Source organism: Urocitellus parryii, chromosome 5, assembly GCF_045843805.1.
Source record: "Urocitellus parryii isolate mUroPar1 chromosome 5, mUroPar1.hap1, whole genome shotgun sequence".
NCBI classification, from domain to species: domain Eukaryota; kingdom Metazoa; phylum Chordata; class Mammalia; order Rodentia; family Sciuridae; genus Urocitellus; species Urocitellus parryii.
In genome coordinates, this window is record NC_135535.1 from 37,719,071 (window position 1) to 37,745,849 (window position 26,779).

At 32.9% G+C, this 26,779-nt stretch overlaps 1 protein-coding gene and 1 long non-coding RNA gene across 2 annotated transcripts in view; one reads left to right on the forward strand and one right to left on the reverse strand.

Moving 5' to 3' along the window:
- The window catches only part of LOC113184642 (uncharacterized), a 68,885-nt gene extending 61,131 nt beyond the window's left edge, over positions 1-7,754 (forward strand). The window contains exons 3-4 of the long non-coding RNA XR_003301028.2: positions 1,697-1,807; positions 7,660-7,754. This is a non-coding gene — a long non-coding RNA (uncharacterized LOC113184642). The remainder of the gene's footprint in view (positions 1-1,696; positions 1,808-7,659) is intronic.
- The window catches only part of Ptprq (protein tyrosine phosphatase receptor type Q), a 196,730-nt gene that overhangs the window by 31,796 nt on the left and 138,155 nt on the right, over positions 1-26,779 (reverse strand). The window contains exons 29-35 of the mRNA XM_026391416.2: positions 24,960-25,204; positions 22,290-22,356; positions 18,576-18,734; positions 17,725-17,947; positions 15,508-15,581; positions 5,982-6,081; positions 4,244-4,372 (exon numbers count right to left, since the gene is read on the reverse strand). Coding sequence (XP_026247201.2) covers positions 4,244-4,372; positions 5,982-6,081; positions 15,508-15,581; positions 17,725-17,947; positions 18,576-18,734; positions 22,290-22,356; positions 24,960-25,204 — 997 coding nt within the window. The remainder of the gene's footprint in view (positions 1-4,243; positions 4,373-5,981; positions 6,082-15,507; positions 15,582-17,724; positions 17,948-18,575; positions 18,735-22,289; positions 22,357-24,959; positions 25,205-26,779) is intronic.

The following is a 26,779-nucleotide window of genomic DNA, read 5'->3' on the forward strand; positions in this document are numbered from 1 at the left end:
ACTTTCTTCACCCAATTTAGTCACAATATAAAACAAACTCCTATAAATTAATTGTAGAAAGACATAGTAAGAAAAACTTTTCTAACAAATAAATCTTTAAACAAAAATGTATAACTCTCTTGGGAAGGTAATTTGTGTTACAATTAAACAAATTAAAGATGATCCAGAGGGTCAATTTCATGGTCTTTAATAAGAGGCACAGTTTTGTATCTCACCTGTATTGATCTGGCCAACAGATTGCCCTCAAAATCTTTCTCACCTTAGTAACTCAAGTGGCTGTTTTACAGGAGTCATAAGAAGTTGTTTTGTTTATCAGATAACAAATCCCAAGGATCATTTTCTAATCTAGTGAATGTAAACTAGGTCATCCTCAGATATTAAATATCCTTTCTAAAAAATATAGTTTGTGTTACCTAAACTTAAATGTAAAATGTGTATAACTGTATAATTATCAATCCAATGAAGGATGTAAAATATTATTTTAGCATATCTCTGAATGTTCTTAAGTTTAAGAGTTTAAGCAGCACCAGATTGGACCTGGTGGAGTGGAAGGAAGGGAGAGGGGATAGGAATGGGAAAGTCAGTAGAATGAATCAAACATAACTTTCCTATGTTCATATGTGAATACATTACCAGTGTAACTCCACATCATGTACAACCACAAAAATGGGATGTTATACTCCATGCATATATGATATCTCAAAATACATTCTACTGGGGGGAAGCAGGGAGGGGGTCTGGGGTTTTGGCTCAGTGATACAGTGCTTGCCTAGCATGTGTTAGGCACTGGGTTCAATTCTCAGCACCACATTGAGTAAATAAATAAATTAAATAAAGATATTAAAAAATACATTATACTGTCAAGTATGACTAAAAACAACAAATAGAAAAAAGAGTTTCAGTAGTACTGTTTGGATTAGAGAAAGGGAAATGATGGAAAGGGAGGGCGAATGGGAATAGAAAAGAGTAGAATGAATTGGAAATTACTTTCCTGTGTTCATATATGAATACCCAACCAAGGTAATTCCACATCATGTACAAACCAAAGAATGAGAAATTATACTCCATGTATATATAATATGTCAAAATACATTCTATTGTCATGTATAACTAAAAAGAACAAATAAAAAATTTTTAAAAAGAGTTTAAGTAGTACTGAATCATTATTTTACTTCTGTTCTTCTTTGGAAAGAAAAAATGTAACATGGAAGGCTATCTTCAAACACTTTGTGAAACAGGTAAAACATAATTAGAGTTTACATGTACAAAAATTACAGGATGGGCTTTAAAACATAAGTATATAGTGGGGCATACAAATTAAATAACATCTTAAATATAAAATCGCAAATCAATATAACTTTGCTTTTGTCAATGAATATTCATTAATTGATTTAAGTTATTATTTAATATTAATATCAATTTAAGATTCAATTTATTGATTAGCTATTCTCTCAAATCATTTGCTTTTGGACATGTGAAGATATAGAACACAGGAAAATTTACAAGTTCAGTTTTACATGAAAAGTTTGGCAGATTAGAAGAAAAAGAACAAGGCTGAGATTCAAGCAGAAAGCACATATGTTAGCTGGGTAGATATAAAAGAACTAAGTTCTTTTTTAAGATAACAAAGACACATGATGAAAGCTACACACAAATCTGGGGAGCTAACTCTACCTCCTTGATTCTTTGCTCCCAGAACCTCCACCATCAGTCCCTGATATGAAACAAATTGAGATCTTTGAGTTCTTGGAAAACAACGAAGAACTTTTCAGCTCCACTGAAGGTCAGGCCCGTGGGATATGTGCAGGTAGTTATTATTTTCCAGTCCTGTCTAATGTATTATGAGTCTACTAACATGAAAAATTATAGATCTCTATGATGAAGAGTTAATACCCAAATGACTCAATATTTATTTTTAATGAATTTCTGTAATACAATCAAAAAAATACTATTATGTGCTATTGCTATTACAAACAAGTATTTTGAAGTCATGAATTCCAGAATCATAACACACAAATGAAAAAGTGAAAATCATGGAAATGAATATTTTCAATTTTGCTATTACTAGAGTTAATACATAATAATTTTCTATGGGGCAAAAAATATTCAAAGTATTATTTTACTTCTATAGCCTTTTACAAACCATGTACTATATAAATAAATAGACACAGAACTAGAAAATAAATAATATGGAGTCAAGGTCAAATAGGGCAGCCCCTAGATTATAAATACCCAATAATCAGCAAGCTATAAAGTCATTGCCCCACATGTCCATGATTTGAAATTTTTCTATAGCTGCAAGATGATAGTCATTGTAAAAAGTCAAAACAAACAAAATAAGTTTTACAAACTTTACAATTTTTTTAAAATAATGGCTGTATTCAGTGTTCAGAAGTGCAGGATGGAGTAAGTTGTGAACACACACTGAGCTTAGGGAAACCAGCCTCACTATAGAAGGTCCACTGCTCAGAACAGTGACCTCCTTGATAGAGAATACTTTCTCCACTCTGTGTGTGTGTGTGTGTGTGTGTGTGTTTTATATTTCTAAAGATCTGCATACAAGGGATTGTGGGGGCTTAATAAAGATTCCTTTAAAGAAAATAAAAATGTTCAGCAAGTATTATAGTCTCCTTGACATTTACAGTTTAGTATGAACAGATTCAACTAAAATAGTTTAAATCATTCAAATTAATTGTACCCAGAGATCCGAAGTTATCCCTTGTACATTTTCAGGTGTTCAGAAAAGGCCCTTGGGCTCCCAGTCTGTAGAGGGGTCACAAGGAACTGAAAAAGGAGTACAGAAATGGAGGCAGGAGGACATACTAAAATTCAGTTGGCCCATGGGGAAAAGAGAAGAAATTTTCTTTTACTATGTAGCATGACCCCTTCAGGTCCAGAACATACCTAGTATCCTAGGGTATTATCTAGCAATACTCTACTATTCTATGATATGGTTAGCTTTGGCAGGTCATGGTGGGAATTTCTTAATCTCTTATATATAACTTCCTAATGTAAAAAAAGATAACCTATATAATATACAATCATTTTACATGTACGTCTTTGGTACACTATCCATTTATAAATGGGAACAGACTCTATTAGAGTATAAACAAAGATCAGCATTCAAATGTTTAAAAAGTAAATTTTTGTATGCTACAAAGCAAGTTTTATTGTGGTTTAGTGATACGCTAAATAAACTTAATTTTATAACATTTGGAAAGACCCTGCTTATCCAGATGACACCTCCTTCTAAGGCACATACTAGATATTTTTAGACATGCTGGAAATACACTTGCAGAGTCAATCTATTAGGTAAAGACCAACTTTGAAAAGTGACAACAACAAATGATTCTTTTTGATACTCAAGACCTTTAATGTTATATTTTAAAAATTAACTAATTTTTAAAAATTACTCTTTCTTAAAATGTCAAGAGAACTGTGTAGTACTGTGTAATAATCTTGAATTTATATGCATCACATTCTGTTGGATCTTATAAGAAAAATTATTAACTTCTTAAGACAACTTGTTAAAACAGCCTGATGATAGCTTTTACTAAGAACTTAATGAATAACTTATACACAAGTTTTAAAATGTGCCAATATTTCAAATAATTCACAATTCTTTTAAAAAGATTTAGGATTTTTAAAAATCAAGCACTTTAGTATTTCCCATACATACCAGTGACCATATTTAGTACACACATTTATACTTCTCCTTCTGAAGGTAATTTGTTGATTTGCATTTAGTTTTTAAATACTAATCAATTATAAATACTAAAATGTTATATACAGTTTATAAATTTAATTTTATACTAAAATAGGGAGGTTTAAGAGATGCTCTCAAAACTGACATAAACAATATCAAGTTATTATAAATGTAATTAAACTTGTTATTAAAAAAGTGGACATTTTGAAACAAATATGATGTATAAGAAATCTATCACATGAAATGAATTTTTAAACAAAATGTAAAACATAATGTGTAAAAATATTTGCCTCAGGAAGAAAATCTTGTTGAACATTAGAGTCCGAGGTTCATATTGAACTCAAAATATTAGGAAGATTAAGTGATTCTCTGAACACCAGTGAGAAGTGTGTGGAAGACAGAGGTCACCCTTTGAAAGAAGATCTCTGTGACCTGTGTAAACTGGAGCCCCACAAACACTTCCAACAAGCATAGGTCAGGGTGGGGTCATGGCTCCAGGCCCTCTGGACCACTGTTCGCCCAGTGGAGTGTGCTCACCGCGTTAATCTCTCATCCTTCAGCTCTAGGTCTGCCACTGTGATGAGCTGATCCAGCTTGAATTTAGTGTCAATAATTTCTGCATCCCGAGGAGAGTATGTGCCACCTTCTTTCTGCTTCTGTCGAATTCTAAAACAAGTACAATAAAGTCCAAGAAAGGAATATCTTAAAAAGCATAAGAATTAGGTTTAGTTTTCCTTTCAAAAAATTGTATTGGTGCATTATAATTATACATAATAATGGGATTCATTATTATAGTATTACATATTCATACATGTACATGATAATAATTTGGTCAATTTCATTCCCCAGTACTTCCCCTATCTCTCTGTTCTTATTCCCAGTCCCCTTTCACTACTGGTTTTTTTTCTATTCGTTTTCTTTATAAGTGAAGACATTTAATCAGATCATTTCTTTGTTAGAATCACTTCTCAGAATATGTGGCAATTTTAGAACTATTCAATTTTGTTTTGCCTGTTTTAATTCCACAGGACATTTTCTACTAAAGACTTTTTAAATATAAAAATTTTGAAACAAATTGTTTGGTTTACATCCACAAATTAATAAGACTTGGTTGATCAAGGCCTGAACAACTGGCATATTTGAAATAGATGAGTCCGGAGACTGAGGCTATGACCAGTTTCTTCTCACTCTAGCTGTCTCACTGATTTGCCATGAAAAGAAAATATGTTAAAGTGGAAGTAGCTCAGTACTATTAATGTCAGTGCTAAATAAATCCATTGTTTTTATATAATGAAACATTTTTACATGCATGCAAATACATATAAATGATTTTTAATTGTCTTATTGAATTTTTATGAAAATATTATGAAGAATATTATCTTTATTATAATCAGAAAACTCAGGTTCAAAATGAAGTCATATGAATCTGACAGCCTTTTCATCGATCATTTATCTATAAATAATATTGATATTATGAGGTAATATGTAGCTATTTTATCAGCCACATAATTGACATTCATTATTTATTATGTATTATATATTGATTAAGAAATAGAAATTATAAAACATGGTCGCTATCTTCAAGGAACTAAGGACCACTGCCCTTATGGATTTCAGTCCTGCATTATTATTATTTCTTCTGGAAATCAAGCCCACCTGGATGAGTTCTCACTGCCTCTGAAGTGAAAACTCTCTCCATCCCTTTGGTTTAGGATTCCAAGAAGCTCCAGCCCACATATCCCATCCAACAAGAATTAGATGCTTCTACAAGCAATTCTAGTCTGCCTATCCTCCAATAATGTTGGATAACTTCTACAAAAGAGCTCCCTGTCCTCTGCCCTGTTTGCCCACTGATAGGTTGCACAGACAGCATTAGTTTGGGACTTCTTTCAGTCTTAGTTCCTTTACTGTCCTGTCCCTCAGACTAAGGAGAGTAGTTGCTTTCTTGCATTTGCTACTTCTAGGCTCCTTAGAATTCTCTTTTACCCACTTTTAGTAGTTTACCATTTCTTTTATTTAATATTTTTCACATTAAATTTTTCCCATTCAGATGACAGGAATTCCTTCCTTAGTCAATCTATGCTGCATATGTACTTCAGAACATCATAGTACACATGATAAATGAATAAAAAGATTTTTTTCTGTCAATTTAAGAAAACTAAAAAGTAAATGTTTCCCATTCATGTAACTACTGAGGATTCTGTCTCTTGATTGGACTGTGATTGATATAATGCCCATAAAGCATCCTGGGAACGTGAGTACAAACAAATCTTACCTTGCAAATGCAAATATGGCTGTTCCAAGAAGAATTATTGAAAGGATACACAATGTTACTGAAAGAATGACCTCTACAGTTCTTTCTGAAAGTCCTTCACCTGGAAAAGAGGGGCAACATTATCAGTAAACATTGTCATAGAATACTATTTTGGGTTTCAAATCACAAAGAAAGATATTTTTTTGTTATATTGCTCAAGAATACTAGTAAAAAAGAAAACCTGCTTATTCTCTTTTCCTAGATCATTTAATTTGAGGGCTCAATCCTTGGTCCTTTCCTCTTTCTAAACTCACTCCTTTGTAATCTCATCTAACCTCATGGTTTTTACTTTTTACCTGTATGATGATGACTAGGATTCTAACCTATCAAATGCCATTCTTGTATAACCAATTGCTTACTATACAAGTTTATTTATAAGTATAACTAAAATATCAAAATTATTATGTGCGAAGCTGAGCCCCCACATTTTCTTCTTTTCAACTGCATCCTTCCATCTCTCAGAAGAAATTTTATTACTCCTGTTGCTCAGGGTTAGGGATATATATATATATATATATATATATATATATATATATATATATTTTACAATATATATATTGTAAAATATATAAAATTCATGAGGAAATTCTGTTGCACTGTATTCAAAGTATATACAGTATTTACTATATGAATGCAAGGAGCCTTGGAAAGATAGTAATTCCAAAGTAGGAATAGGAGTAAAATAAATTCAAAATATATAATGGTACCATAAAGCCAGGAAGCTAACAAAGGCTAATAGCATGAAGTGAATAAAAGATTGGGGCTGTGGTTGTGACTCAGTGGTAGAGTGCTTGCCTCATGGCCAAAGAGATAATGATTTAATATGTTAAAGAATAAAAACTGAAATTTTTAAAACAGGTTGAATATATTTTAATGAATGATTTTATATTTTAAAAATGATTTTAGAAATCATTTTAAAACATTCATATTATCAATAAGAGAAAAATAAATAAAAATACTGATTTGTAAGATTTAATTATGGCAACACCATTTTCTTAATATAAATAATTGTAATCAACTCTGATTAAAATTTGTAATTTTATGGTTCATATGAACTGTATTTTATGGATTCTTTTTTTAAAGAAAATAGCCCTAGTTAAGAAGATAAAGTTCTTTGTTTGAAGAGAATTCTACTTAATAAATGTAGAAAGAATAAAATTAAAGAAATGCAGAGGGATAAAATTTTAAAATGACCATTTCATATTCCTAATGAAATAACTGATTCAGGTAATAATCATAAATGCATTTTAAAATGATTAAGAGAAAGGTTGATAGGGAATTAAACCACATCACTGAAGAGGTAAAATACTTGAGAATCTGCCTGAGTGACAATTTCATTCTCTGCAAGGGTTTGCTCAAACACCTTCTCAATGACTACTTGCTATGGACTGAACACTTATCACCCCCAAATTCATATGTTAAAGTGCTAGCCACCAGTGCGGCTGGATTTGGAGAAAGGAAGAAATTAGTTTAAATGACATCATAAGGGTGGGGCTCTGATCAGATAGAATGAGTGTCCTTGTAAGTACAGATGCAAGAGAGTTTACATTATTGTGCTTATTCTCTCTCCTTCCCTCTTCCACTCTCCTTCCCTCTTTGCCCTCTTCCTCTCCCTTTCTACTTCCACACTTGTACCAAGTAAATGCCATGTGAAGACACAGAAAGAAGGCATCCATCTGTAAGTCAGAAGAAGGACCTCACCAGATACCACATGTGCTGGAACCTTGATCTTAGACTCTACATTGTAAGAAAATAAACTTTTGTTTTGAAGATACCTGGTCTAGGGTATTTTGTCGTGGCAGCCTGATCAGACTCCACCCTATCTAGGATACCACCTGTACCTTGGATAGAGCATTAATCTCCAGGTTATACAAAGAACTCAAAAAATTCAACACCAAATAATAATAATAATAATAATAATAATAAGCTAATCAGTAAATGGGCAAAGGATTCAAACAGGCACTTAACAGAAGAAATACAAGTGGTCAACAAATATATGAAAAAAATGTTCAACATCTCTAGCAATTAGAGAAATACTAATTAAAACCACACTGAGATTCCATCCTACTCTAGTCAGAATGGCAATTATTAAGAATATAAGTAACAACAAATATTGGTGAGGATGTGGGTAGAAAGGTTCATTCATACATTGTTGGTGGAATTGCAAATTGGTGCTACCACTCTGGAAAGTAGTATGGAGATTCCTTAGAAAACCTGGAATGGAATCACCATTTGACCCAGTTATCTCACTCCTTGGTCTATACCCAAAGGACTTAAAATCAGCATACTACAGTGACACAGCCATATCAATATTTATAGCAACTCAATTTATAATACCCAAGCTATGAAAGCAACCTAGGTATCCTTCAATGAATGAATAGATAAATAAAATGTGGTATTTACACACAGTGGACTATTACTGAGCCATAAAGAAGAATTAAATTGTTGCATTTGCCAGTAAATGGATGGAACTGGAGAATATCATGCTAAGTGAAATAAACCCACCCCCCAAAACCAAAGGGCAAATGTTCTCTCTGATATATGGATACTAACCCACAACAAGGAAGGGTAGGGTGGAGAAGAAAAGAAGTCCACTGACTAAACAAGGGAAATGAAGGGAAGGAATGGGAGGGGTATAGGGAGGACAGTAGAATTAATTGGACATAACTTTCCTAGCCTTGTATTTGAATACATGACCAGGTTAACTCAGCATTATATACAACCATAGGATCCTAATTAGTATAGGTTACCCTCCATGTATGTATACTATGCCAAATTACATTCTACTGTCATGTATTACTAAAATAAATGAGCAAATAAATAAATAAAATTTTAAAAAATTAAAATAAATACACATTCCATGTACTTTCTGCCTCCCCTCTTCTACACTCCCTACACTCTGTTCTGCTTTTTCTTTTCTCCATATTTCTTATGTTTTAAAATATTTACATATTTTTTATTCTTATTATTTACTGTCCAGAATGTAAGCTCCCTGAGGACAGAGGTCATTGTTCTATTCAAAACTACCGCCAAGTTCTGAGACTAGTAATGGAAAGATGGCAAATGCTCAAAACACATTTGTTAAATTTACTAATGAACAAATATATGATTTTGAAGTGATATTAAAATTTTCAGGTTGACAATTTAGCACTGAATAAAATAAGATGAAAATTATTAAACAGTTATTTTAGGCACAACTACTAATTATAAGCAATTTTAAGTTACATGATTTGTAATTTTGCTGGAAAAAATGTTTCAGTTCAATGAAACAGCACATTAACTATCTATAAAATATGCAGATTAATATTTCATCTTTTTCTCTAGATTGTTGCTCATGAATTGCTACCAATATGAAAGGTTCCTGTGGCTATCCTGCATGGTACATTTAAATGAATAGTGAATTTTTAACAGTTATCAGAGCTCCATGGTCCCCTACTATCTCCAGCTTCATTTAAAAGATGCTGTTAACAGCCCATATCTTAAAAATATTTTAGCTGCACTGTTTTTATACATTAAAATATGGTTTGTTTTATAAATTTCACATGATATCTCTAATTGGATATGCTTGGGAAAGGAAGCATGAAGATGAATAAAGAATCATCTTATCAGGTTCCAATGAATCACTGGGCCTTAGAACTCAGTGGGAAAAAAATGTTTTCATAGACCACACACACAAAAAAACTTCAGATTAGATTTCCATTTCAAAGCACTGGCCAAGTGAGGAAATGACATATAATATATTAATAAACAATATGTAATCTTCTGGGCACATGCATTTCAAAAGTGCCACCAGGAGAGGACAAAATGTACCCTGATTATCAAGTTCACTTTCTGATTCACTGCTGTGCATGAACCCACAGAGCATTACCAGTACAGAATGAGGTCACTTCTCCAAATCCTTTCAGAGAAAATAGAATTTTTTTACTTGCTTCTTTTTGTAATATGCACAAGTCATTTCCTGACTTGATTTAAAACACTGTGACAGAACAAATTAAATTGTTTTGCTTGCATAATTAATTGTCCTGTTGTAATTTAATTCATCATAATTTCAAAGCACTAACTTTTCATAGCATTATCTTTTAACTCAAATTATTATTTAAATTCAACATAGGGATCCAAAGTTTTAAGCTTTTTAAAACACCTATAAGAAGACCCTTGAATTAAATGACATATAAAACTTATAATACCATGTCTGGCTCCTCATACAGATACAGATAAAGTGCTTTTTTATTATTTTAAAAAGTTCTCAGAATTAAAGTGTAGGAAATTTTTCTTTCTCTTTAGTATTGGGGATTGAATCTAGGAGTGCTTAACCACTGAGCTGCATCCCAGTGCCCTCCTTTTAAAAAAATATTTTTGTTTTACACACAGGGTCTCATTAAGTTGCTTTAGGTCCTCACTACATTGCTGAGGCTACTTTGAACTTTTGATCCTCCTGCCTCAGCCTCCCAAGCTGCTAGGATTACAGGTGTGTGACACCACACCTAGCTAGGGAGTTTCTCTGTTCTTTTGATCCAGTGCTAGTCATTTGGGATATACACACACTGCACAAAGAATTACTAAGAATTACTCGATTTCATTATTTAAAAAATTTATTTAGATAGGAGAAATACATGATAAGTATTTGAGGTGATGGATATATTAGTTAGAAAGATTCTCAATCTACACTGTATACATTTATCTCAGCATCATGTTGAACCCATCAATACACACAATAATACTCAATAAATGTTTTTAAAAATAAATACAAATTATAATGCTTTCGAGGGATGTCATTTCTATCCATTAAAATTGGCAACATGTTAAAAATGGATAATCAACATTTTTTGCCAGGGTGTGGGAAAAAGTCACCCTTCATTGTAATAAGGCATTATCTTACCTATGTGCACAAAAACAAGGCCTGCTCATTTGTGAATGTGAATGATAACTTCAAAAAGTCAAGACAAGGAAGTGAAAAAGACAGCAACTAAAAATAATTAAAAATATTGAGAAGACAAAGTGGTACAGCAAGGACAGGGAGCCTGTGAGAGCAGAGACATCACCACTAGTAGTGAAAATGCAAGCTATTTGGGCACATAGTGATTTTCAGCCAGTATGGTACAGTAGTTGTAAACATAGGACTCACTGGAGTTGTGTTGTTTTGATCTGAAAGCCAGGCCTGACAACACTTTTTTTTCTTTCCTTCCTTCTTTCCTTCCTTCCTTCCTTCCTTCCTTCCTTCCTTCCTTCCTTCCTTCCTTCCTTCCTTCCTTTCTTCCTTCCTTTTCTTTCTTTCCTTCTTTCTTTCTTTTTTAATTTGTGGCTAAAATCATTGGATAAACTGCTTAAAGATGTGATTCTTCAGATTTCTTGCCTATGTATTGGAACTATCATAAGTAAGAGGTCATGTTACAGAGTTAGAGTGAAGAATATACAAGTTTACATGTAAAACCCCTTAAAAGCTTGGAACATGAACAAACGATGTCAGCTATCTTTATTAATGAATATTTCATTAATTGATACATCCATTGCCTCATCTGAATTAATCTCCTAATTAGCTTATGAGGTATATATTACGGTACTCTTTCTGAATTAAGATTTCAGAAGTTAATTTGCTATGTAACCAACCTGAGGTCACAAATGTTGCATACATACTAAAATTGCCTGATTAATAATGCCTGTCTGACTGCAGAGTTTGTGAAGTCTAGCGCCACATCACTGCTTTGTTAACAAAATAAAACTCTCCTTTGCTCCTCTGGTGCCTTAGAAGAAGTGATCTTTTTGCTGCAAATGACACATAACTCTGTAGTTCTGCATCTAAGTGAGTATATTGGGACTTTTCATTGTTAGCACAGTAATTAAATGAGAAGTGTTATGACAAAAGAAAACAATCACGGAGTGCCTTTGCCATGGGGTTTAAGGTTTCATCTAGTGCAGCTTTAATGAGAGCCCTGTAAGGTGCAGAAAGGGGTGACTGGTATTCAAATCACAGGAATCCACTATAATTAAACCTTGTAATCAAAACATTGCTTACAAGCTGTTTCCATAAACTGGTGTGCCCAAGAAGGATTTAAAAAAAAAAGTTTGAATATTTTGTGAATTATGTTAATAAAAATGCTAATGCTCAGTCTTGAATGAAAACAAAATATGTACATTACAAGTATGTTTTTTAAGGATTAAAGTAATGTCTATGTCATTTCCCTTGTTTATGTCTATGGTACATAAAAATTTCCCTAAATGCAGATGCTTCTTCACTGTGGCCCCATTTCACTTTGTACTTTAGTTCCTTTTACTGAACTTAAACGTTTTTTAGTTAGTCAGTCTATAGTGATTTTTCTGCCTCTATTTTTAATTCCATATAACATTTCTGAAAGGGACAACTACCACCAAAATAAATTGATATGCAAGCAACTCAGCCCGAGTTCATCGCCTGTGGTGTGCAAAATACCAATGAGTGAATGCTTATCCATGGGTGGTTGGATGACCTAGATGGGCCCTGGACTTCTTTCACTGAAGTCTAGGATTACATGCACACTTAAGTCTTTACTTGCCAGGAATGCTGACACTACTAGCCTGCTGTGGATGATATCATCTATCCTAACACAAAACATATATGGGAGAAAAAGGATGCAACCGTCCTTTGTCATTTTCTGATGACACGAGGGGTATTATACCAATTACTTCACTCTTTGCTTGTCCCCATCCTCATAGCCATAAAATCGTTCTTGCCATAGACTTTTGCTCATTATAGAAATTGTCACTTTTATTTCCTGTTCGAGTCTTTCTACTCTTTCTTGACAATGTTTTTTTTTTTTTTTCCAAGAACTGTTTTGATTCTATGGCCTTCTGTTAAAGTCCTCCTTTCCCATCTGTCACTTTTTTACTAGCTAAATATATATTGCACAACAAAAACCAATTACAAAGCCACTATTTATCAGGATAGACTCCTTGGAAGACCACTCTAAAGGGGAGCCTAAAAGGCCATCCTTATGTCACTGTTAACAAGTAATATACTAAAGTATGAGAAATCTGATAATAGATACATGGGACCTTTTCTTGTCAGTAAGTCTTACCAGCCCAAAGACTACTGTGTTCAGTCTATAATTCAACGGTCCCTCCATCCCTACCCTTCTCAGGATCCTGTGCTTTGTCCTTCACATCACATATCTCACATGCTCTAGATTCTTGCTGTTACCAGAGCCCACAAACATTTGTATCTGGGCCTCTGGGGTGGTGGTGGTTATGATTCCAGTGAAGGAACCAGATAACAAATTGTGTAATTTTGTTACTTTCCATAATTGGTTGTTGTATTCCAATACTTTGACTGTGAATGGAGGGCATAAATACAAGGCCATCGCTGAGAAGCAGCAGGATACTAGAGTGCTGGATGAAGCCCATCCTTGGCCAAAGGGAAGCCAATTGGCAGAATCTAAGGAATCATGTCCCTGAACATCAGGATTCCTAATGCCTGGCTCTCCCCATTCTTTCTTATTTCTATTACTCTGGATGCCTCCAATAAGTGAATGAACATGTCCTCCTATCTATCATCTGTATGAAGTCAGAACGCTGAGGAGAGACAAATCACATAATACCCAGCACAGCAAGCCAAGTTCTGTTCAGCCTTGCTCCTATAAAATATCATCCAAAACAAATGAGTTATCCATATTGTCTTTTATCATTTACCAGTAAATGCACCAGGATCACTATTTAGCTGCAGTGATGGCTTCTGAATACTGTAAGCTATAGCAAATTATACAGATGACCACAAGACATTCACTTTGCCAAGGTGGTATTAGGGTGTAATAGACTCACCTACCAACTGAAGAACTGCTTGATACAATTTCAAAATCACAAATCAAGTTGGCTATCTTGAAAAAGATTAAAATATTGGGTGAACTTAATCAGGCCAGTGATTTTATAGAATTAAACAGCTTAGCCAAAGATATTTGTTTTATTCCTCTGTAAACACTTGTTAGCAATCCATGTGCCCCCAATATTTTATTTCTTCAAGATGGAGTTTCTCTATGTAGGGCCTGCAGAAGGTGGCTCTTTATACAATTAATATTTCCACAATCTGATGAGAATTTCTGCCTAAAAATGGTAGAACAATCTATCTTTCTGCAGTTATGACTCTCACTGAAATCTACCCCTAGCTCATAATCTGTCAAGCAACAGCTCACTAGGATCTGAGCATCACAAAGTGTATACATTTTCACATAGCCCAGAGACACACTATTCTTGAGTCCCAGATGGCTAACTTGGGGGGTTTGAGGGAGTGTGAAAAAGAAATAGGAATCCCTCTGACCTCTCAGTAAAGTCCTAGGGAAATAATTTCTCCTAAATAAAGATATTTATATAATCTTGAATTATATACTATCCAAAAGAAGCTATGAAGCACTTAAAAATTCACTAAATATAAAATATTAACATCTTTACATATATTATTTCATTTTAAACTTTCAATAACCCTTCAAAGAAGATACTCCTATTACCATTTTTCAAATGGAAACTGAGATTATAAAAATTAAATTATCTGTTTTAAGTGACAGAGCCAAACATTTGAACCCAGTCCTCAAATCTTTTATCTGAAGATTGTGGTTATGGAATCCTATGCTGGAATACTAGAATCCATGTCAGACAATTAATTATAAAAATAATCTAATGTTGGTTTCTTCATCTGTAAAATGGAGCAAACATTAATACCTACGTTTTCCATTTCCAACACAATTGATGCTATAGGCTGTCCTGTGCATTGTAGAAATTCAGCAGCACTCCTGACCTCTGCCCACTAGATGCCATCACCATTAACAACAGCACTGTTTTGGCAAACACAGATGGTTCCAGACACTGTCAAATATCCCCTATGGCATAAATCATGCTGGCTGAGAAACACTGAACCAACTTGTAGGGAAGGGTTCATCAGTTAATACAAGAGAAGAATCTAGAAGTGTGTCTGGTGCAGAATACTTAATGTTAGAAATGATTATGGGATGGTAACTTTGATGACAATGAGGATGATGATATATATGTGCACTTGACTAAAGTATGTGAGTATCTGATTTAGGTCTTATTTAGATGAGTGTAATTGAAGAAACTCATGAAAGAGTTGAATAAAAGAAAATAACTGTATTAAGGGACTTATAATCTTCAAGTGTTTTAGATTTATTCAAGCAAAATTTCTATAAGCTTATTACTCTTTTATTAGACAACAATATTTGACACATCAGATTGTATATTTAAGAAACCAAATAACTATTTATTTAGGTAATGTTAGCAGATGTCAGCATAGAACCAATACCCTACAAAATCTAAACCGGGATCTAAATGGACAGAATATCTACCTTTTCAAAGAACATTAGAAACACTATTTTTCCATACAACTAATCTTGAAATAAGTTTGCACATGAATATCCAGCCACAAATTAATAAATTTACTAAATATTTAACAAATGTTTCAACTATAATAAGCATGCTGAGATTATAAATTAAAATACAAAATTTGTCTTACCTAAAGTCTTAATAGGGTCAGAGTAATCAGAGTCAGTAAATTGTCCCATGACATTTGTGGCTCTAAATTTAAATCTATGAAGTAAAAAATAAAATTAAAAACAAACAATTTGCACACCACATGAATGAATAATTTAGCAAACAATTATGAAAATTGAATATTTTATTCAAGAGAAAATGAATTTGCAACATGTAATCTTAGAATTTAATTATCTTCAGGACAAATTATACTGAATCTATATGAGATGAATAATTATCCTGCACTTGGGCCTGTTGAGTTTGTGACTAAAAATTTGGTCAAACTCATGAAAAGTCAGAAGTTTAAGCAAATCACCTTCCTCATAGATTCATTTGGATGGAATAATTTAATATATATGAAAGTGTGTTCCACTAGGATACTTAATAAATATAAAGGCATAATAACTTACATACCTCAACCATCTTTGAAAGTACTATTGAATCTGGTTATAGGATAATGTTAATTATAATGATAATAAAAAACATGGCTTTTTCACATGTAAATAAGAAAAGTGCTTCTTATTTCTTTGTGTGCACAGTTGTATTTGCCCACTTTTCTTTTTGCTTTGCTTTTATAATATTTGAAATAGGAGTTCATAACCCACTTGAATCAAATGTATGAAATATGATATGTCAAGAACTATGTAATGTTTTGAACAACTAATAATAAAAATTTTTAAAAAAGGTATAGAAGAAAATGAAGCCTAAAAATTACAGGGTGATTTTATGATGTCACAGACAATTGAAATTTGTCTCATTTAAAAACGCAAGACACAGGGTATTTAAAATATAAAACCAACAAATTGAAATAATGATCTACTCCCTACCATTATCAAATTCTTATGATTTTATTTGTTATATGAAGAGTGTGTTTGGGAAACAAATATACAAAATAATAAATAAGAATAAATATGAAATTTTGTGGTACATTATTTTTAAGGCTATCACATGCTTGATGGGTAAAATTCAAGCAATAACCTAGAATTTAAACAAAAGTAATTACAATTTCATACTAAATGTCAAAACATCACTTTTTTAGTTGCTTAGTTTCTCTCACTTTTCTAAAGTTAACTTGGCCTAAGACATTTATAAGGAATTTATTATCCAGGTATGATGGTACAACTGTAATCCCAGCTACTATGAAGCCTGAAGCAGGAGGATCACAAGTTGTAGGCCAGCTTTGGCAACTTATTGAGACATTGTCTCAAAATACATAGGTCTGAGGATGTAGCTCAGAGGTAGAACATTTGCAGTACATGCATAAGACTCTGGGTTCAATCCCCAATACTTAAAAAAAAGAAAGAAAAAAATTTAATTATGCTTCAACTAGTAGGAAAAACTGAAAGAACTTGGTTTTTAAAAAATAATTCATAAGAAAAACTATATTTTGAAAATCAAATAAGGTGAAGTTGCTGCTTTTAAAAATTATAGTCATATGGGGCTGGGGTTGTATCTCAGCAGTAGATTGCTTGCCTAGCATGTGCAAGGCACTGGGTTCAGTACTCAGCACCACATAAAAATAAATAAATAAAATAAAGGTATTGTGTCCAACCACAACTAAAAAATAAATATAAAAAATTACAGTCTTATAATAATCGATTCAATAGAATAAATCAATCAATAAATTTAACAAAGAACTTAATAAAGCCAAAATGTCAGCACTGATTTTTAATATATTAAGTTATTAATAGCTACAAGATTCCAAAATAATAAAGTAATAAAGATTTCTATCAATCATTCAGATGTTTGGTATGATAAAAGCAGAGTTATCGCTAGGAGTGGCATACAGGGAAACCATTGTTAGTTGAGAGTATGATAGTGTTTCTGAAAACCTGTACATAAGCATGCACAGTAAGATGAGTGAAAGACACATTAGTCACATTGTCCTCCACCAAACAAATTAAATTCCTCTACCTATTTATGCTCTCCAATACCATATTTTCATATTACTTTTATGTAACTTATCACATCAAAGCCTAATTTCTTTCAGATTTTCATGACTCCCATATAATACTACATATTTACAGAATGAAAAGATAATGCCTTGTTAATCTTTCAATTTCCAGTGCCTAGAAGATCAGATCCACTCCATATACTGGATGTCCAGTGCTTACTGGAAAGACGAAAGATGAGGAGATGGATGGATGAAAGATTCCTACAGACTTGCTGACAACATGTGCTTGACAGAAACTGTACTTACAAATACTGCTTTTTTGGTTTCAGAGGTCCATTGCAAATTTTGTCTTCATTGCCAGGAATCATACATGCATTATCAGCACCTATGACATAGATTTCTTCATTGCCACTGAACTTTGTCTTTCCTTCTATACATGGAGGGTTAGGGAAGCCTTCATTTGTAAAATATGGCCTTGCTTTATTAAAATATGCATCATACCACTTTGTTACATTTCCATCATGCTGAGCTATTTTCAGGAAAAAAGAGAATAATGATTACAAGTAACATATGAATGCATTTTCACATTTATAAAGAGTGCTTTCATAATTACACTAGGGGAATCTAGATGCAACATCACTTGCTCTGTGAACAACTAGGGATGACATAGCTGATCTGCCTTGATAGACAGGTAACCCTGTCTTGCTCCCTCACACAAATCTAAAGCATCATTATGAACAATGATTTCTCACATATAGAAAGAATGTCCTTCAGTCAAGGATCACCCTCTTCTACACACTTCAGAAGAAGCTATCATGATTCCACTTTGCCAAAATCAAAACAATTCTACCAGTGTGTGGATTAAGTAAATCATACACATTCTTTTTTGTGTGTATGATGTTGGGGATTGAACCCAGGTCCTTGTGCATGCAAGGCAAGCACTCTACCAACTGAGCTACATCCCCAGACCTAAAATACGCATTTAAAAATTCCTTTTCTCATTTTGGTAAAATATATTATGCATAAATAAATGGGTACTATAATGAGTGATAATATTAATAATTTATTCAACTTGAGTTGTGTGATACTGAAATTTCTTTAGCATTCAGGAATGCACACTGCACAATTTGACAAGAGATATTGACATCTGAGGATACCTCCTGTTTCTGCCACAAGCACTTGTACACTTTTGATTGGTCCGTGATCATCATTGTAATAACATATTGGCATTCTGATTGTAATTGTTGTTGAAGTCACAAGCAGTTTTCCTGTGGCATCATAAATAGGGGTTGGCTTGGTTTTTGGTCTTGCTGGAGCTTTAAATAAAAAAAAAAATAAACATCACCATAAATGATTCTTTTGTTTCTAAACAGAAAAAAAAGTTAAGTTCTCATTTCATGCTGGTAATTTACAGATAAAGTGATGGAAAACATGAATAACAAATGAAACAGTTGTGTTTGGAAACAGCAGATATTTAGCAATTATCATCTTTTGGTGGTATAATTATGTATTTGAGACTTGCCTGAAATAATGGGGCCAGGTGTGATTTTTTAGGCATCTGACTCCTCTTCATATGTTAAAAAATTTTAGTTTATTTATGCTCTCACCCATATGTAAATTTCATAAATGCATAAAAATGTTTACATATAAATAACATTTTAGTGTAAGTTTTTCTTTTCTTTTACTTCCTTCAGCTGGTTCATTGATTTCTCTTCTAGTCACAGCAACATCCCTCTTACAGTTAATCCATAGCAAACACCTGGCTGACAGCCTTCTATATTTGTCTTCACATTTATATAATCATATAGAAACATAAACTGTCCACAGTATGGCCTTTTCTCACTGTTTGCTTTTCCAAATAAGGTTATATCATGCAGTATGATTACCCCACATATTGCTTTACCCACTTCACCATGACTTGTATCTTTCTGAATCCCCAGGTACTGTGTTAACTCATTCTGTTTTTTAATCTTTATTTTGTTTATTTATTTTCATGTGGTGCTGAGGATCGAACCTAGTGCCTCACATGTGCGAGGCAAGTGCTCTGCCACTGAGCCACAACACCAGCCCCTAACTTATTCTTCTTAATGACTACTGTACAAGGTAGAGCTGCATCACACTGACTCAACCACCCATTTTGTAATGGGAATTCACTTTTCCTCCAGTTTTGAATGCTTGCGGTAATAATTAAGCCTTGCACAGTTAGCTTTATTTATTTATCCTTTTATTTTCATAGAATAAATTCTCAAGTGTAGAATTTCTGGCAAATAACACATAGATTTATAACTTTAATAGATCTTTCCAGAAAAAAAAATTTTGAGGGGGTACCAGGTATTGAACTCAGGGGCACTTGACCACTGAGCCACATCCCCAACCCTACTTTGTATTTTATTTAGAGACAGGATCTCACTGAGTTGCTTAGTGCCTTGCTTTTGCTGAGGCTGGCTTTGAACTTTCGATCCTCCTGCCTCAGCCTCATGAGTAGCTAGAATTAGAAGTGTGTACCGCGGCACCCAGCTCCAGAATAATTTCTAAAAGTACCACAATAATTCACATTTCACTATTAATTCATACAAATATACCCCAAATCAATATTTCTAAGAGTTCTGTTTGTTTGATTTAATCTTACAGATATATATATATATATATATATACACACACACACACACACACACACACACACACACACACAGAGACATGTATATGTATGTGTGCACATGTATGCCCATACACATATGTGCTATTTGAGCATCAGTTAAGTTACTTAACCAAACTTCAATTTTCATATTTTTGAAGTCTTTTTAAAAAGCCTCTCAAGAATGGCAAAAAATGAGTAATACTGTTTCTATTTTATAGGCTTATGTCACAGACCTAACAAAGATTTAAGTATCAAGATTTTAATCAAATCTCTTGTTTTTACTTGATTCTCTTGTTCACTCTTTTAATTGCCAAGTTCAAATGATATTTCTTGTTTGTTTTGTAGTGTCTGGGATCAAACCCAGGCTTCATGCACACAAGGCAAGCAATCTACCACTGAGTAATAGCTTCAGCCTGCAAAATCCTCACCTGATGCATTAGTATGGTATTCTGATATATAAAATTTAAAATGAGATTGGATGTGTAAGAGGTGTATTGGGGAAATATGTGTGAAGAATAAAGGATCGGAGAGCAGGAGTATGTAACAAAAGATTTCAGACCACAGATCATGGGTATGATAACTATAAAAAGTGGAAAAGAAGGATGAATTTAGTAAAGAAGCTGGGGTTTCAGGGAATTTCAAACCCTCAGATGGCAGCTGGAGAGATCCCAAGCAAAATTTCAGCTAGAGAAATCTAGTTTGGGGCATTACAACTTCTTTAATGAGACTACTAATTCATTATTCCATGTTACCAATAAAATCATGCATATTACTAGAGAAAATTATTTCTTTAAGACTCTAACACTCCCACTATACTATTATAAATTTTCTAGACTAGTAGTAAGTCTCCCTGCCTTAGATAATGAGTGAAAATCAGAATCACCTTGACATGGGAAGTTTTGTTAAAACCTAAAAATAATGAGTCTACTGCTATCTGTATGCTTGCACATCTATCTGCCACTAAAAAATAGACAGAAATTAAGATGGCATGACTCATTCTCTTATCTGTGAAGTCATTTTGTGAAACAACTAATGGTTTTTAAGACATAATGTATTTCTATATTACAAAGTACAGAATTTATCAATTAAAATAAATTAATACTTGTAAGTAGTATTTTAGATATATTATTCATTGATTAAAAGATAAAATTTAAGGATTCCTCTAACAGTGAATATTTCTTATTCTTAATAGTACAAGTTTCCAGGTACTCTCTTAAGGATTTTTCAAAGAGAATCTCTCTTAACCCTCACAACTATCTGTGAGGTAGGAAATGGAAAGCTCCATTTCACAGGCTTAAAGAGATTAAAAAACTTTCCCAAAGTCAAATAGATACCAAGTGGCCAATTCAGTATTCATTCTCAGAAGCCTAACCCCAAACCCAGGCAAATGCTGGCGCTTTTAATCACGTTCTCTACTTTTCCTACCAAAGACTGAGAAAAGTTACTTTTTGCTTTAGAAATAAAAGTCATGGGTGGAATTCTCTTTAGGGTCCAAACACTTGAATTCCTTCATTGTTGTTTTTAATTTCTCTGTATTTTTTGTTGCAAATTTTTAGAGAGATGGCATAATCGATTGCTTGATTTCAGTCTGACTGACTGAATGGCTCTAAATTCCTCTAAGCAACCTTTCTTGGGTTTTGTGGGTCATTTTGGGGAGCAAAAACTTTAGTTATATCTTCTATAAAAAATAGTCACCAGGATAATGGATCAATTGATTTACTTTATAGCCAACATCATTAAGTTGATCGGTACACAATAAAAAAATCTGATTAACTGAAAAAAATATGATAAATCAGTCAAGACTAAATAGAACTAGTCAAAGTCTAGACGGAGACAATTTGAACAAGTTAAATTCTTGATAAAAAGAAAATTCAGGCTATAAATTTTTTTTTTGAAAATTTTAAATTTATAGCAAAAGAAGTAGAAGATAAAAGGAGGGCATTCTTTTTAACATAGTAATTAATATCAGACAATTAGATTCTATTAATTAAATTCTACTATTCAGACAATTAAATTCTACCTTTAAATAAGCATGTGTTAAGTAATAATTATTTGTAAATATCATTACTTAATATTATATTAATAATAAATGTCATTACTTAATACATGCTTGTTATATACATATGTATCCTTTAAATGCTTGGCTTATCTTTAATTCTTACGTGGAATTCAATTTATAATCACTCTTTGATAAAGAAAACAGTATTTTATATGAAGGCAGCTCACATAGTACCTTTGATATCCATGGTTATCCTCATCTGAACTTTAGGCCCTGCACCAGCACTATTGATTGCATAAACCTAAAACAAAGAAACATTTTGTTACTATTATCAAGTTCTTTCTTATGTATATGTATAACAGAACAAGGTGATATATAATTTTAAAATGATTCCTCTTTCAAAAACAGTTGCCTGTAGCCTATTATATTTCTTGTAGCCACTCAAATGAATATAATATATATAAGAAGAACTGGAATAAGAAAGTATTTCTTAAAAACTGATATGCTGGTACTAACCCCTGAGAACAAAGGCAGAGATCTTAACAGCTCATTCACAGAGACCAGGAAGGACTGTGGCTTCCATTTGAACTCGGAGGAGGAGCAGCGGAAAAGCCACTCCATCTACACTCTCTCCATCTACTTTAACATCTGCTACTGCTCTCGGTAACTCTGGCCTCCTATAAGTCCACATTCAAGATCCCCCTTTTTTTGCTTCTGAGATGAAATCCTATTCCTTCAACCTCCCGTTTTCCTGTATTAAATCATCCCTCTGAAAGTTGGCCTTTATGCCCTTCTTCACCCCTGCCCTGAAGTATCTGATGCTATAACCTATGTAATGCAGCATATACACATAAAGCATTTCTGTTTGTATATTCAGAGAGTGATTTACACAAATGTGAAGGCTTTCAATTAACTCTGTGCTTAGGGAGCTGTGGAACTGGAATCTTCCTCCATTCACTTTAATCTTGCTATAAAATAAAAATAAAAAAAAAACTGTTCTTGGCCAACTTCATTGTACTTGGTAAATATAATTCAGTATATAATGTATCTATTGGAATTAATAAATTTTATACATTAATGGCCCATCTTTTTATTCTATCAATATGTTGAAAATATTTTCATTGATATGATAGTGTTGTAAATAAACCAAGTCCATGAGATATGGACTTAAAATGAATAAAGAAATATTTGCTGGTGTCTGTAAATTTAAAAAAGGAAGTATTTAAAATTAAAAGTGATGGCATGGTTCATTGTTTTTACTTCTTTTTCTTTTTTTTCTTTCTTTTTGGTTGTTGATAGACCTTTATTTTATTTATTTATATGTGGTGCTGAGAATCGAACCCCGTGCCTCACACATGCCAGGTAAGTGCGCTACCGCTGAGCCACTTACTTCTTTTGTTTAAAGAAATAAAAACAGCCCCAGTCCTGTTTTTATTTCTTTATAGTACAAATAATATATAAGTGAGATAATAAGTGAAAGAGTTGGACAGTGCTTCTCAAATAGCAGTGTGCAAAGAAATCATCTGTAAACCTTGCTAAATGCAAATATTTAGATTTTGCTTCAGTAGGTCAGTACAGGTGCCACCTTTACACATTTCTAACAAAAGGCAAGGTGTTAAAAGTGCTTTATATTGTACTTTGCAAATAATGCAAAAACAGTGTTTGCAAACAGTTACAGGATTTTAAATATATTCTTTAATCATAAATTGATATACTTTGTTTTAATTTCTGTTTTCTTTCTTACTCCCAATAGCCAAAACAGTTATAACAATAATTACCAACAACAAATATAAATATTTAATCTGCACAAAAATCCTATGAAGTTGTTCATTATTCCTATTACCCAGCTTTTACATAGGGAAACTGAGACATAGATGTCATAAAGTTGCCAAGATACAGAATACAGCTTTGAATCCAGGTCAGTTAGTTCTCTTAATCACCATCCTTCCCCTAGTGGATCTTTTACAATGTGGTCCACTTCATGGCATGTACAACAATAATTTAACAAGACGGATTATATGAAGATATAAAATTAAGGCATGGGAATGAATAAATATAAGGATGTATATTCATTTTATATACACACAAATTATTAAAATGTTCTATAAACAAATTTACAAAGAACTGATAGGAGGATTAATTTCTATGGTATTTATAGGTTTAGTGTGAATTCTATGTTTTTAAAAGATGATTTTTTGCTGAACCAAATAACTCTATTTGAAATTCTGAGGCATGATACAAAAAAAGAAAGGATGAAACAAATTGTGTGTGTACATGGCTGTGTATATGTATATGAACTCACATATACATTTATGCTACACATAAACAGTTATTTCTGTTCTCTGCCTTTGAAATTTGCTTTTACATTTTCATTTATAATCACACATAAATGGTTTTCTTTGGGGGCCGAATTTTTTATTTATATTTTACTACTTTTCTACCTTCAATATGTATTTTCTTTCTCCTTTATTTCTAGATGTCTACTAATATTGTGCAAACTTCTCATTTATCTACATATTTTAATAGCATATGCTGGGGGCTCAGTTGGTAGAGTGCTTGCCTCGCATGCACAAGGCCCTGGGGAGGAGGAGGAGGAGGAGGAGGAGGAGGAAGAAGGAGAAGGAGAAGGAGAAGGAGAAGGAGAAGGAGGAGAAGAAGAAGAAGAAGAAGAAGAAGAAGAAGAAGAAGAAGAAGAAGAAGAAGAAGAAGAAGAAGAAGTAGTAGTAGTAGTAGTAGTAGTAGTAGTAGTAGAAGGTGCTGTGTTATAATAGAAAATAAGCAATGTTATTCCTCTACATCTACTTTACTCACAAAAAGATGTGGGAAATGCAAAACATACACAAACAGTATTTTTGAATGCTGACTTTGCATTTAGGTAAACAACTAAAAGTTATAGATGCTTACACTGATATTGTATGTATGTCCACCTTTTAGTCCTTCTAACATTGCAATGACAGATGTGTCTGTTTTCTGGATGATACTGAGGTTATGAATCTGAACAGCTGTGGGATCGTCTTCTCGGTAAACCAAAGCTTGGTATACTTGGATATTTCCATTAGGTTGAGAAGGAGGAAGGAATGTTAACTGAAATTTTGTAACTTCATCTGGTATCTTCTGAAATGTCATGTTGTTAGGTGGATCCTTGGGTGCTAAAATGAAATATATACAATTTAAAAAATTTTAATTTGTTCTAATATCCTTATGAAATTTATTTGCTTCAAATTTCTGTTTTTAAAGAGTATTATATGAATTATTTAAACCATAATTTATAGAAAACAGCAAAATGTATCATCAAATCATTGACAGTTGCAATTCATAGAAACTATAATGATGATCCAAGTTGTTTGCTTATTTATTTTGCTTTTCAAATGCATTTATTTTTATTTTTATGCAGAATGTGTTTCTATGACTTTAAAACTATTTATTTATGGCAGTGCTAGAGATCAATCTTATTTTTTTATTTTAATAATAATATATAGTCCCATGTAACCTTCCCCTAGCTTTCCCTAGTGGTAACATCTTCCATGACTGCAGTTTAACATCAAACCAGGAAACCGATGTTGATATAATGTTGTTCACTGGATTACAGATCACATTTTTTCCTTTTTTTTTCTTCAGTGCTGAGGATTGAATTCAGGGCCTCACACATGATATGCAAGTGCTATACCACTGAGCTACATCCCCAGTCCTAGATGACAGATCTTATTCTGGTTTCACCATTGTTTCATGCTTTTGTGCGTGTGTGTATAATTCTATACAAATTTATCCAATGTATAGATTCTTTAATTGCCATCTCAAACAAGATATGAAACTACCCTATCATCTTTAAGAAACCTGCTCCTATTATCCCCTTGTACTTATACTATATTCCTCTCCAAAACACAATCTTTCTCCATCTCTATTGCTTTGTCATTTTGAGACAACAATGACATAATGATCTTGAGGCCCATGGGTGTTGCTAAATGTGTCAACAGGTCATACTCTTATATTCTTGAGTAGTGTTCCATTTCATGGATGTACCAGAGATTGTTTAGTCATGGAAGGACATTTGGGTTGTTTCTAATTTTTTATTACTAAAAAAAGGTATTAAAATTCATGTATAGATGTTTTTTTTTTAAATTTTTATTGTTGGTTGTTCAAAACATTACATAGTGCTTGACATATCATATTTCACACTTTGATTCAAGTGGGTTATGAACTCCCATTTTTACCCCGTATACAGATTGCAGAATCACATCGGTTACACATCCACTGTTTTAACAATTGCCATACTAGTGTCTGTTGTATTCTGCTGCCTTTCCTATCCTCTACTATCCCCGCTCCTCTCCCCTCCCCTCCCATCTTCTCTCTCTACCCCATCTACTGTAATGTATAGATGTTTGAGTGAACATAAGTTATTGACTCTCTGTGGTCAATGTTCAAGAGTGTGGTTTCAGAGTCACATGGGAAATGCAATTGTAGTTCTATAAGATACTAGAAAACTACTTTCCCATGTAGCTATGTCATTTCACATTTCCACTAGCAATGTATCAGATGTTCAGTCTCTGCATCTTTGCCAGAACTTAATATTATCACTATTTTAAATATTATTGTTATGTTTTTAATAAAATTGTGAGGCCTTTTATATCTCATCATGGCTTTAATTTGGATTTATCTAATGGTTAATAGCATTGAAAATCTATTTTATATGTTTATTTGTCCACCATATCTACAGGGTGGTAAAA